This window comes from Myodes glareolus, chromosome 12 (assembly GCF_982192425.1).
Source record: "Myodes glareolus chromosome 12, mMyoGla1.1, whole genome shotgun sequence".
NCBI lineage: Eukaryota > Metazoa > Chordata > Mammalia > Rodentia > Cricetidae > Myodes > Myodes glareolus.
Window position 1 is genome coordinate 11528214 of NC_142037.1, and position 12870 is coordinate 11541083.

Sequence of the window (12870 nt, forward strand, 5' to 3'; positions counted from 1 at the left end):
TACCTCTGTGGGTATTCAGAATTGAGGTTCCCATATCAGAACCAAAACATCCTTAAAAAAGAAAACATAACAATATTTGTCTACATGTACTGAGCACTGTATGCTTTTGTCACTGGAGTCTGACATGGGCATGAACAGAACACACACATGGTGCTCAGTTGCTGAGTACCATTGTGAGCTCACAGTGCATCACTATGCCCATGGAATTGTGTTGCTAAGAATGAAGCAGAGTTCAGCTCACACTGAACCAAGGATCTGCCCAAGCAGGACGCTTATTTGGTTCAGTGGGGATTCTTAGTCATTGTTTTGGAACATTTACTGTTGGGTTTGTGAGGGTGTGGGTGGCTAACTGGGAAGGCAGGGAGGGCCAGTAGGGCCAGGAAGGCTGGGAGGGCCAGGAGGGCAGGGAGGCCCAGGAGGGCAGGGAGGGCAGGGAGGGCCAGGAGGGCAGGGAGGCCCGGGAGGGCAGGGAGGGCAGGGAGGCCTGGGAGGGCAGGGAGGGCCGGGAGGGCAGGGGGGGACAGGAGGGCAGGGAGGACAGGGAGGGAAGGGAGGGCAGGGAGGGCCAGGAGGGCCTGTGGAGCCTTGAGGCTCAACATGTGGGAGGATTTTGAATATGATGCTCTTACAGTTAGAGCCCCTCAGTGTGTCCCGCACTGCTGTCTCGCCAGCAAGAACGACGCAGGGCATGTAGGATCCTTCTGCAGAACAGCTTTTTAATGCATCTTGAGAGCGAGAGCATAAGCCAACATGGCAGAGACCCAGAGCGAGGCGAACCCAGCCCTTATATAGGAAACAGTCCCCGCCTCAGACGTGTCACTCTCAGATTGGTCAGCTGCCCATCATCCCAGATGACGCCTCAGGAGAGGCAAGGACTGCAGCATTGGAAATTTACCAACATATGCGCGTTATCCTGTTCACCGGGCGGTGGAACCGGATGTCAGCGCCATCTTGGAATGGCGAATGTGGTTGCGGTCCTCTACATCTCCCCCCCTTTTTTTTTACTTCTTTGCAGAAAGGCAATTCCCTCAGAAGGCAAAGGTAGAGGTCGCACTTCCCAAAGTGGAAACATTATAATGGGCTTGCACGGAATCTGCCCCTAGGTTCATGACACCTGGAACTTATCCGGCCTGCCCTCTGCCATTTTTCTGGGAAAGGGAATATACGGCAGGAAACCCTTATGCAGGGCGACATATCTCTCAGAGAGGGCCATTCTCTGTGCAATGCTCTTTAGTTCGACAACCTTCAGGGCTAGCTAAGCCAAGCACTCCACCCTGTGCAATGGACAGAGGTGTCCTAGGGGTGCAGGAGCTGGTTGGCATAAACCTTACTGCTTCAGCATAGATAACCACATCAGTAGAGGTTCCCTGTTCCAGGGCAGCCAGCGCTTGTGCAATAACCACACTTTGTCCCTATGACTTTGGGATTTGAGTCAGCAGACCATCCAGAGGAGAAACACTGATCCACAGCATAGGGCTGTTCCAAACATTCCCACCCCCACCCAATCTTAAAGTAGGAGATGAAGGACACAACCCAGGACTGGAATCCTTCGGCTAAGCTTATAAATAGAAGGTAGGGGAGCCCCAGAGTCTTATTGGTTGTAAAATAAAAAAAAAAAACGAGGAAACACTGCCACTCTATGGCTGACTGGTGTCGGTTTCAGGAAGGCTGAGAGTATCCCCCATTGCTGCTCCTTCGTAACCTGCTCCTTCGTAACTGTTGTCATCCATCTGCAAAATGGTAGGAGGAACAGAAGCCAAATCTTCAGGCGAGTCCACGTGTTGTGGGTCACCCCTCACCGTTCGGGTCAGTCTTTCTGGCACCCAGAATGGATTTTCCTGGTCCTGCGGGAACACACAAACAGCTCCCCTGGATCTCAACAGGATGGGATCCGGGCCTTTCCATTCATTAGAAAACACATCTTTCCATATAACCAAATCCTTGGGCCGCTGCGGATCCGAACTATGTCGTGTTGCAGCATTCTGGCCATTATCATCCAGATTTAAAAAATTTATAGTGAACAGAGCCATGGCAATGGCTACTCTTGGTGTCGGGGGTAATTCCTTCAATATTCCCCCTTTTTGTTTAAGTAGATAAGATTTGAATGTGCGATGTGTTCGCTCTACAATACCTTGCCCCTGGGGGTTATAAGGCAGGCCTGTAATGTGTGTGACTTGCATCTGTGCACAAAATTGTTTAAACTTTTGAGAAGTATAGGCAGGCCCATTATCCGTCTTTAAAGATGTGGGTTTGCCCCAAGCACTCCATGCCTCAAGACAATGTTGAATGACATAAGAGGTTTTTTCTCCTGTAAGTGGTGTGGCATGAATAACGCCAGAGCATGTGTCAATTGACACATGCACATACTGAAGTTTTCCAAAGGCAATGATATGAGTCACATCCATCTGCCATATTTGCAAAGGCGCAATCCCTCTGGGGTTTACGCCAGTGTGTCTGACAGGGAGAAACTGGCAACAATTGTGACATTGGGTTACAATATCACGAGCCTCCTTTCTGGTAAGAGAAAAACGTTTATGCAGGGTTTCAGCTGTAACATGAAAATTATCATGAAAGGTTTTAGTGGTCTGTAACGGAGAGGCAAGAGCTACCGCAGCAAGCTGCATAGCACGATCAGCCAGATCATTACCTAAACTCATGGGGCCCGGGAGCCCCGAATGTGCTCTTATGTGTGTGATTAAAAATGGAGCTCTCCTATTTAGTAAACAGTCCTGTATCCTCTGGAAAAGAGCTGCCACTGTACTAGTAGGTTTTATAATTCCAGCGGTCTCTAATAATTTAACAGCATTAACCACATAGGCAGAATCAGAAACAATATTAAGAGGACAATGAAATTTTTGAAGAACCTCTAAAACCACCATACATTCCACCACCTGGGGTGAGGTGGCAGAAAAGTTCTTTGTATATATTTTAGAATCCACAACATAGGCTCCCACACCATTTTTGGAGCCATCTGTATACACCATCACCCCGTCTTTTAGCGGGGCAGAAGACGTAACTCGGGGAAACACAATGGGATGACATGCAGCAAACTGCAGCAGAGGGTGTTTGGTATAATGATTATCAATTTTTCCTGAAAAGGTGGTAACCAAAATTGCCCAATCGTCAGAGGTGGCGGCCAAAGTTTGTATCTGAAAGGAGGTATAGGGAACTATCATAACTGCTGGATGCTTACCAAAATGACTAACAGACATTTTAAGGCCTTTAAGGGCAATTTGAGCTACAGCATCTGGATACCAATCAATACTTTTGTTAGGAGAAGCATGCGGATGGATCCACAGTAACGGTCCATCCTGCCATAACACAGCAGTGGGTAGCTTTCTTGTTTAAACACACATAGAACAAATGGTTGAGTTTCATCAATACGGCACAGCTGTGCCTCCTTAATGGATTCCTCCACTAGTAATAAGGCTGCTTCTGCTGCCGGCGTCAAGGCCCGAGGGGAGGTAATATGAGTATCCCCTTCCAAGATATCAAACAATGGCTTCAAATCAGCAGAGGGGATTTTTAAAAATGGTCGCAGCCAATTAATATCTCCTAACAACTTTTGGAAATCATTTAATGTTCGCAAATCGTCCCTATAAATTTTTATTTTTTGTGGTAGAATCTTTTCAGGAAGAATAACAGAACCTAAGAATTGGCCAGTGTCTGTAATCTGGACCTTCTCAGCGGCTATTTGAAGACCCCATAGCTGTAAACTCTTAATGAGCAATGGGTAGGCTTCCCTTAGGACCTGTAAGTCCTCATGACACATGAGTACATCATCCATGTAATGACTCACAAGCAAACGTGGGAAACGTTCACGAAGCGGTTCAAGAGCCTCCTGCACAAACATCTGACAGATTGTTGGACTATTGGCCATACCCTGAGGCAAAACTCTCCATTGAAAGCGTTTATCAGGCTCTGTATAATTAATTGAAGGAACAGTAAAAGCAAAGCGAGGCCTATCAGCAGGATGCAATGGAATAGAAAAAAAAAACAATCCTTAATATCTATTATTACCAGACTCCAATTTTTGGGTAAAGCTGAAAGCACTGGGAGTCCTCGCTGCACAGGCCCAAAAAGATGCATTTGTTCATTAATGGCTCTCAAGTCATGCAACAAGCGCCATCTTCCTGATTTTTTTTAATGACAAAAATGGGTGTATTCCACGGAGAGGTGGATGGTTCTATGTGCCCCAAAACGAATTGCTCATTAACTAGCTGATTCACTGCTTCCAGTTTTTCAGAGGTAAGTGGCCACTGAGGAACCCATACTGGGGTCTCTGTTTTCCATGGTATGGGCCGTGCTGCCCCAGTGGCACCTAGGAAAAACCCAGACCCTGTTTATTGATATTAGGTTTAGGATTTACTGACTCCCGTATTCCTTGCTCGGAGCGACCCAAGCCCTTTCCTGGCCTATGGCCCATTCTTAACATTATATCTTGGGCCTGAGATGAATATGCATTAGATAAGGTCAATCCCATACCCTGCATTACATCTCTTCCCCATAAGTTGACTGGCAGGGGAAGGACATATGGTGTAAAATATCCTGACTGCCCTTCGTCTGTTTCCCAGGTTAATCTGGTGGAGCTAATGGTGGGGTTTGCACTATAGCCCAAGCCCTGTAGGGCATGAGACGACTCAGTAACAGGCCAGGACTGTGGCCACCAGCGCGATGAGATAATACTTTTGTCCGCGCCAGTGTCCAAAATGCCTTCGAAGCATTTACCATTCACCCAAAGGGGCAGTTTGGGTCGACCTTGAAGGCTAACAACCAGGTAGGCCGAATCCTGTCCTGTTGACCCCATTAATTTACTCCCCGGCCTCTGGTGGGTGTCTGCCGGAAGAAACAGTAACTGAGCTATCCTGTCTCCTTTACTGATGGAAAAAACTCCACTAGGACAAGAGCACAGGGCTTGTATCTCAGCAGTGTGCTGACTATCAACAAGACCTGGGTGAACAATCAGTCCCTGCAGGGTAAGCGAGCCACGCCCTAAAAGCAGGCCCACGATTCCAGGGGGTAGAGGCTCAGGCAGCTGCACAGGGACAGGCTGCACCCCCATTTGGGGCATCAACAGGAAGTCGGTGGAGGCACACAAGTCCATCCTTGTTCTGCCTCCGAGGGTTCTTTGGTCATTGCCCTGACGAACTTGTTCCCATATTTCTGAGGGCCCTGGGACCGAGGGCCCATCACCCCATTTTTTGGATCAGTCTGTGGGTTTCCTAATGGTGGGAGGATCTTGCCATGGACATCCCTAATGGAGCGGCAGAGCTCAGCCCTATGATAACCTTTGCCACAGCGTGAGCAGAGGGTAGGAGGCGCTCTCTCCTTTTCTGATGACCTACAATCCTTTTTTAAATGTCCTGGCTTCCCACATTTAAAGGAAACTCTTTTGTCTGGCCCTTTAAAAGGGCGTTTTTGTGACTGCATGATGGCTGCAGCCAAACCCGCATTCGTCAGGGGTCCTCCTAGTTCTCTACAGACCCTGAGCCAGTCCTGTAACCCTTTATTTTTCCTGGGGGCTATGGCCGCACGGCACTCCTGAATAGCTTGCTCAAAAATGAGCTGCTCGATGAGTGGTGTGGCCATATCAGTGTCGCCAAAAATGCGTCCTGCTGCCTCAGTCATTCTAGCCACAAAATCTGAAAAAGGCTCCTGAGTCTCTTGTATAATCTCGGTGAGCGGGGTGCTTCCTTCTCCCTTTTTAGACAAAGCTTTCCATGCTCTTATAGCTGTATTGGCTATCTGGCAGTAGGCGTCATAAGGGTAGTCTGTCTGGGCAGCGGTGAAGCGCCCTTGCCCGGTCAGGAGGTCAAAAGTCCATTGTTGTTGTTCTGGAGTTAAGGCTTGAGCATTAGCTCTGGCCTGTTCCTGGGCCGCCTCATGCCACAGAGCTTTCCACTCCAAATATTGACCCATGCTGACAAGTGACGCTTTTGCCACTGTCTCCCAGTCTGCCGGAGTCATGGCACTCAAGGCTAATCTGTCCAATTGGGCTAATGTGAAATTAGCGGTCACTCCATATTTTCTAACTGACTCTGCTAATTCTTTTATTTGGTTGTATTCCACAGGCGCATACACCCGTCCATTTTCCCCTTCGTAAACGGGGAAGGCCAGGCGCAGCTTTCTCTTGACCTTGTCAGGGATAAATGAAAAAGTCTTTGGCCCAAGGTGTTCCTCATAAGGAGGCGCCGAAGGGGCAGTCGGGCGAGGGCGCAGCTCGTAAGGAGGCGGATGGGCCCTTTGGGATGACCTCATGGCCCTACCGCTGGTTAATTCTGCCTCCTCCTCTGTATCTAGTTCTTCTACCTCTTCTCCTGAGCCAGAACTTTCATGCTCACTTTCATGGTCACTTTCAATTTGCAGAGCTTCAAGCTCCTGCAGAGGATATAAACTACTGTCCTTTCCTTTTTTCTTATTGTTGGTTCCAGAAATCTTTCGACCTTGTAAATCAGTCTTCTCCCCCATTCTTATTTTCTTAAAACCACTGGGGGTTCCTTTTTCCTTATTTGAGACTGTGCGCGCACCTAACCTCTCACTGTACTCAGTTTCTGAAATGCTATCCTGGACTTCCTCCGTTGCAGCAACCCCCTGGCAGGATTCATCTTTTAAGCAATCTTTGGCGAAAAATAAGAGGACTACTAAAAGAGGTAGCAAGGCCCCCACGAAACCTTCCCAATGCGGAAACAAGTCAAGCTCAAAACCGAAAAATCCAGGAAAAGCCATATCTCTGAGTATACAGGCCTGCAGTTCTGAATCCTCCTTGTGTCCAAGGGGTCTCCGGCGGTGCGAGCAGTTGTCAGGGTCCCTCAGCGTCCCGAGGGATTCGGCACCAGATGTCCCGCGCTACTGTCTCGCCAGCAAGAACGACACAGGGCACGTAGGATCCTTCTGCAGAACAGCTTTTTAATGTATCTTGAGAGCGAGAGCATAAGCCAACATGGCGGAGACCCAGAGCAAGGCGAACCCAGCCCTTATATAGGAAACAGTCCCCGCCTCAGACGTGTCACTCTCAGATTGGTCAGCTGCCCATCATCCCAGATGACGCCTCGGGAGAGGCAGGGACTACAGTGTTGGAAATTTACCAACACATGCGCGTTATCCTGTTCACCGGGCGGTGGAACCGGATGTCAGGGCCATCTTGGAATGGCGAATGTGGTTGCGGTCCTCTACATCAGTGGACTTGTTGGTACACCCGCCTGTGGCCTGCATGCCTGGCTTGTGGGTGCTTGGGTCGGAGAAGGCAGAGTTTTCCCCTTAATTTAATTGGTTATGATCCCGTGGGGAAGTTTCAAAGGGCGGCCAGTGTGGGTGATGTGGCTTTAGTGGAGCGATACATGAATGACAGTGAACATCATGTCAATGAATGCGACCGGAGGGGCAGGTAATGGGGTCTGGGGAGGGGGGAGGGCCACGGGGCAGGAGGGGCAGAAACTGTAGGGGACAGTCAGGGTCTACCAGGGAGAAACATACCTTCCAGATCTGCAGCCTGAGGGAGGGCAGATGTCATGCTTAAGGCTCTTCTTTCATGGAAATCTCTGGGTTTTGTACCTGCTTTAGGCTCCTAGGCACCTGAAACCTGCGCACCTTGGAAGGGCAGCTCCTAGGCTTTCTTTAAGAAAAGCATAACAAAGAACTTCAGTTAGTTTACAAATCCCTTTACATTGTCTCTTTTAGAGCACTTTATTGGGGGCTTTAAAGGAATTTAGCTAAGAAAACCATATACATCTTTTTATGTGTACACTTAAAATTTGTAGGTTTGAGTGTTTTGCCTGCATGTATTTTCAGTGTACTGCACAAGCATAGGAAGAGGGTGTTGGATCTCCAGGAACTGGAACCATGGACAGTTGTGATCTGCTTTGTGGGTGCTAGGAATCAAACCCAGGTCCTCTGCAGGAAAAACTAGCACTTGTAAATGCCAAGCCATCTCTCCAGCCCTTATGTATATGGTTTTAATGCTGTTATATGCAACACAGAAAATTGTATCATAAGATAAATTTTCACATATAAAGCCAACTCAAAGTCAAAGAAACCCACAAAAATTCACCAAGAAATCTTATGTCTGTTTCATGCTTGCTGAGGAATCTCATAAGGAAAATTTCAACTTGAACTATAACTCTATCCCCCGGCCCCTTATATACATGTTGTGTGTGTTTGGGTACATATGTGAAGGCTAGCGGTTGACATTCTCTTTGAAAATTTCTTTTCATCCTATTAAAAAAAAATCACATGTGTGTGTTCACTTGTGGCTCACACATGCCCACTAAGTGTGTGAAGGTCAGAAGAGAACTATTGACAGCTGTGTTCTGCCACCTTGTGGATTCTGGGCATTGAATGTAGGCCATTGGTTCTGCCAGTAGGTGGCCTCAAGTGATGAACCACCCTGTGGTTCCTCCACTTCAGCTTTTTAGACAGATTCTCTCACCCAAATCCCCACTGTGTTTGACTGATAGTCTTGGAGTATACTGATTGACCTAGACTTGCTGGCAAGCACGCTTTGGATATCCTCCTGTATCCACATCTCCAGTACCAGTTTCTCAAGGTACTGGGGGTTCTGAAGTCGGGGTATCAGGCTTGCAGGGCGAGTGATTTCCCAACTGAGTTGTAACAAACACTGCAGCCCTCTTTCCTTGTCCTTGTTTCTTATTTCTCAATAGATTATAGGCAGGAAACAATGACCCTCAACCGTAGATTCTCTATAAGAAGTTATTTAGTCTATCGTTATTCAGTCTTCCAAATTAGAGCTTCATACAAATAATAGAACAGTAAATTATTGTTTCAAAGTATTTTTGCTTAATAACTGTATTCTTTAAAAACACTGAATTTTCCAGCTGTATTTATCCATTCTGCCAGTCCACTTATTCCCTGCATGTAACTTAGATATCTACTGTACAGCATACAAATCTACTAGCTCTCAAGACCCTCTCATTCTTAAAATATTACATTTGTCCAGTCAGCTTTCCTGACGTTCTATAAATTTAAATATTGAAAACAATGAACGATGCTCAGTTGAATCCCTAGTATTTTTTGTCTTAAAGCTTTTTGAAAATCAAAATAAGGGAGCTATGATACCATAGGTTATCTCCTTCTGGATAGATTTGCTCAGTTTTTTTTTAAAGTCACTTACTTATTTATTTATAAAAATTTCCACTTCCTCTCCTCCTCCCAATACCCTCCCACTCCACCCACTCCGTCTCCTCCTCCCTCTCCAGTCCTAAGAGCAGTCACGTTTTCCTGCCCTGTGGGAAGTTCAAGTTCCTCCCCCCCTCCCTCCAGGTCTAGGAAGGTGAGCATCCAAACAGACTAGATGAACACCTGAGAAAAGAAATAAATAAATAAGAAAATTTTAGTTTCTTCTCTTACATCAGAAGGAAATGCACATTGGTGTCTACTATTTACACTTGAGTGTGCCTTTACATAATAATCTGTAATTTCCTAAGATGTCCTCTCAATTTGTAGGAGTCCACTACACTACGCCTCTGCCCATAACCATCCAAACGTGGTAGCGTTGCTATTATCCAACATCTGTATCAATATTAATATGAAGGATGATGAAGGCCGAACACCCTTAATTAAGGTAGCTATCGGGAAACACTTTTCGTATAAAATGGATTAGAAATTATCCTTGTTTGTTTTTTGTTGCTGTGATGAAACACTGGCCCAAACCATCTCAGGACAGGAAAGGTTTATTTGGCTTACAATTCCACATCACAGTCAGTCATGAAGGGAAACCAGGTCAGGAGTTCAATCAGGACCTGAGGCAGGAAATGAAGCAGAGGTCATGGGGGAATGATGCTTTTCCATGGCTTTGTCCAAGGCTTGCTCAGATTTCTTATACTACTCAGGACAACCTTCCCAGTCATGCCACCACCCCTAGGAAGCTGTGCCCGCCCATATCAACCTCAATCAAGAAAATACTATACAGGCTTTCCAGAGTCCAGTCTGGTCGAGGCAGTTCTTCAAGTGAGGTTCCTTCTTTCCAGGTGTCTTCAACCTGTTCCATGGTATCAAAACAAGGAAATGAACAAGCAACCTCCCCCACTACAGCAATGGCCAAACAGTGCTAGTGAAATGCTTTAATATCTAGGTGTGGTGGCACACCTCTGAAACTCTACCACTTGGAAAACTTTGGTGGGGAGGTTATGAATTTAGGAACGTCTGGGTACTTGAGGACCCTCTCTCAAAAAGAGAGGGATAATATGCATAACCTAAATAATTGGTCTGATCCAAGGGTAACTATTCAATGGAATTGTTGGAATGCTTATTCAAGTTCTTGATTTCAGTATCTCTTTCTTTATACAATACCCACAGGCCACCGAGAGGGACAACATAGAGTGCATCTCTTTACTACTCAGGCACGGTGCTGATCCCCACATTGTCGATGACAATAGACATGTTGCCCTACACCATGCCATTTGCAGGGGAAAAACCGCTGTTGTCAGCAAGCTGTTAGAGTATAATACAGATATTAAAGCAAAAACAGGGGTAAGAATCATTCAACTTCATTCACAATGTACTCCCAGCAATGACACTCAGATCACTTTCCACATTCTGAAGCTCAAGCAGTCTCACTGAATCTGTTCAGAGTCAAGCATTTTTTCCTAATCTGTTTTTCATAGTTTTGTAGGTAACTTAAAGGAACTCAGCACAGCACCTTTTGTTTCAGACTTGGGTTTTACTTTAAAATTGAACAAGTAAAGGACTCGGGCCCACACACAAACAATAGAAAAAAACAATTTTAAGATAAATGTCTGTAGAAAATACAAATCTGTTGCAATTAAGAAGCTACTGATATGACTTGTCCCTCAGAGATGAGGCTAGAGTGGGTAGGTCACAGGCACACAGGTAAATGTGGAAATTTGATCATTGAAGAAAACATACTGAGAAGACTTTTTCACTTAACTTTTTCAGATTTTATATGTACATAATGAAGGGGCCAAAATGTGACTCTGTCTTAGACAAGGAGCAACTCCATTGCAATTAATGACCTAAACCTGAATCCAGGAAGTTCCCCAGTCAAGTTTAGCCAATTGGCTAAACAGTTCCAAACCTGGCCTTATAAGGCTGGGAGACCAGAGTTTCAGGATCTGGCTGCTACTGACCATATGTGACACAAAATTTCCACAGTGGATGAAACTGTTACTAGTTCTGTCCAATCAACATGCCCCCCATGTAACTGTTCCCTGACTGCCCAATTATTAAAAAGATACTTAGAATTCCCCATGTCCTCTTTCAAAGGGCCTGCAAGTCTCTGTCCCTGGTCCTCATTAACATTTTATATGGGTGATGGACTGTTGCATGCTGGCTATTTCTGAAGAATAAGCACTCTTTGAGTTTCCATACCATTTGAGTCTGAGGTCATCCTCCAGCATTTTTTGGACCACTGCAACAGGAAATGATGTTTGGTTTGGGAGAAAATTTTTAGTTTAGGGAAAATAGTTTTGAAATACAGATTGAGAAACTGCTCCAGAGATGCCACTTGAGTTCACTCATTCAACAGATGCACACCAAATCTACCTCCACGTTTTAGGATTGGGGCAATGGAGGCCCATCTCCATGGAGCTAAGAAACTTGGAACCAGCAAGCGTTTGTGGGAAGTTCTGGAAATAGTGGTGTTCATGGGCATTGTTGAACAGGGAAAAATGTTTCAAAGGAAAAGGAAGCCCTGTGTGTGTTAATCTGCAGCAAGGGCTGAAGGAAAATCTATCCTTTTGTGACTCATTTTCTTTACAAAATCTGTGATACATTTTTCAGTTGAGAAGCCTGTCAATTTATAAAATGAAAATTTTCCTTTGCAGTATGGATTGACACCTTGCAAGCTTGCATTATTTGAAAATCAGCCTGAAATGGCGGAGTTCCTGATTCAGAATGGTGCGATGCAGATGAGGAGCTTACGCCAAATAGGTACCATTTCTTTTTTACAATCTTAGTGCCATTTTTGAGGGTGTCATTGCTTAAGTAATGAACACTAAAATGGTAGAGGGAATATGGCTTCAACTCATAAGCACCTATTGAGAAAGACTAGCTCACAGGGAGTGTGAGCTGGAAAAGAGACTGTTCCAACATAAACAAAGGAACAGTGTGTACCAGGGCTCAGATTACCATTTAAAAACAAGTTGTCATTTCTAATCTGATTTGATTGGCAATTTTCTAATTAAGGCAACTTCACATTAGTGTTGTTTACTTTGAAAAGTGTCAACTTTATTTTCAACACTGAAATGTATAATTTTATTACTTCTTATTCTGTTCCTTATATATTTTATTCTTATATATGTTCAATTTAAATATTTTTTTCAAATATTTCTTTGATCACTCACTCTGCTTTAAGTGAATTTTGAATAAGCAAATAGATTCGGTTATCCATCAATTAGATGATATTACCAGATGCTATTATTCTTTCCCATCTCCTGTCTGAAATATCTTGACTCTGTGTTGGTCAGATGTGAATCTGTGCACCCAAACTCTTGAAACAGCTAATCTGGATAGGGACATTTGTCCAAAATAAGTACAAAGAACAAAGACTCCATTGAGAAAATACCTCCATACTATCTGGTTGTAAGGCATTTTTTAAATTAGTGATTGATGAATGTGGACCCAACACATCATGGGAAGCTCTGTTCCAGGGCTCATGGTCCTGAGTTGTATAAGAAAGCAGAATGAGCAAGCCGGTAAGCAGCTCCCGTCTGTGGCCACTGTAAGCTCCTGCCTCCAGCTTCCTTCCCTGTTTGAGTTCCTGCCCTGACTTCCTTTAATAATGGACTATGATGTGGACATATAAGCCAAATGAATTCTTTGGTCCCAAGTTCATTTTGGTCATGGTGTTTTATCATAGAAATAGCAGCTCTAAACAGGACACTTGGTATTTAAGAA

General features: G+C 45.2%; 1 protein-coding gene across 1 annotated transcript; it reads left to right on the forward strand.

Annotated features, from left to right (window-relative positions):
* Positions 1–597: 597 nt before the first annotated feature.
* On the forward strand, positions 598–12084 carry LOC148120108 (uncharacterized). The gene is made up of 5 exons (XM_087911978.1): positions 598–648; positions 7179–7384; positions 9460–9577; positions 10312–10485; positions 11799–12084. Exons 1-5 carry the CDS (start codon positions 598–600, stop codon positions 11928–11930), a joined length of 681 nt encoding a protein of 226 aa, XP_087768104.1. The 3' UTR covers positions 11931–12084.
* Positions 12085–12870: the final 786 nt, after the last annotated feature.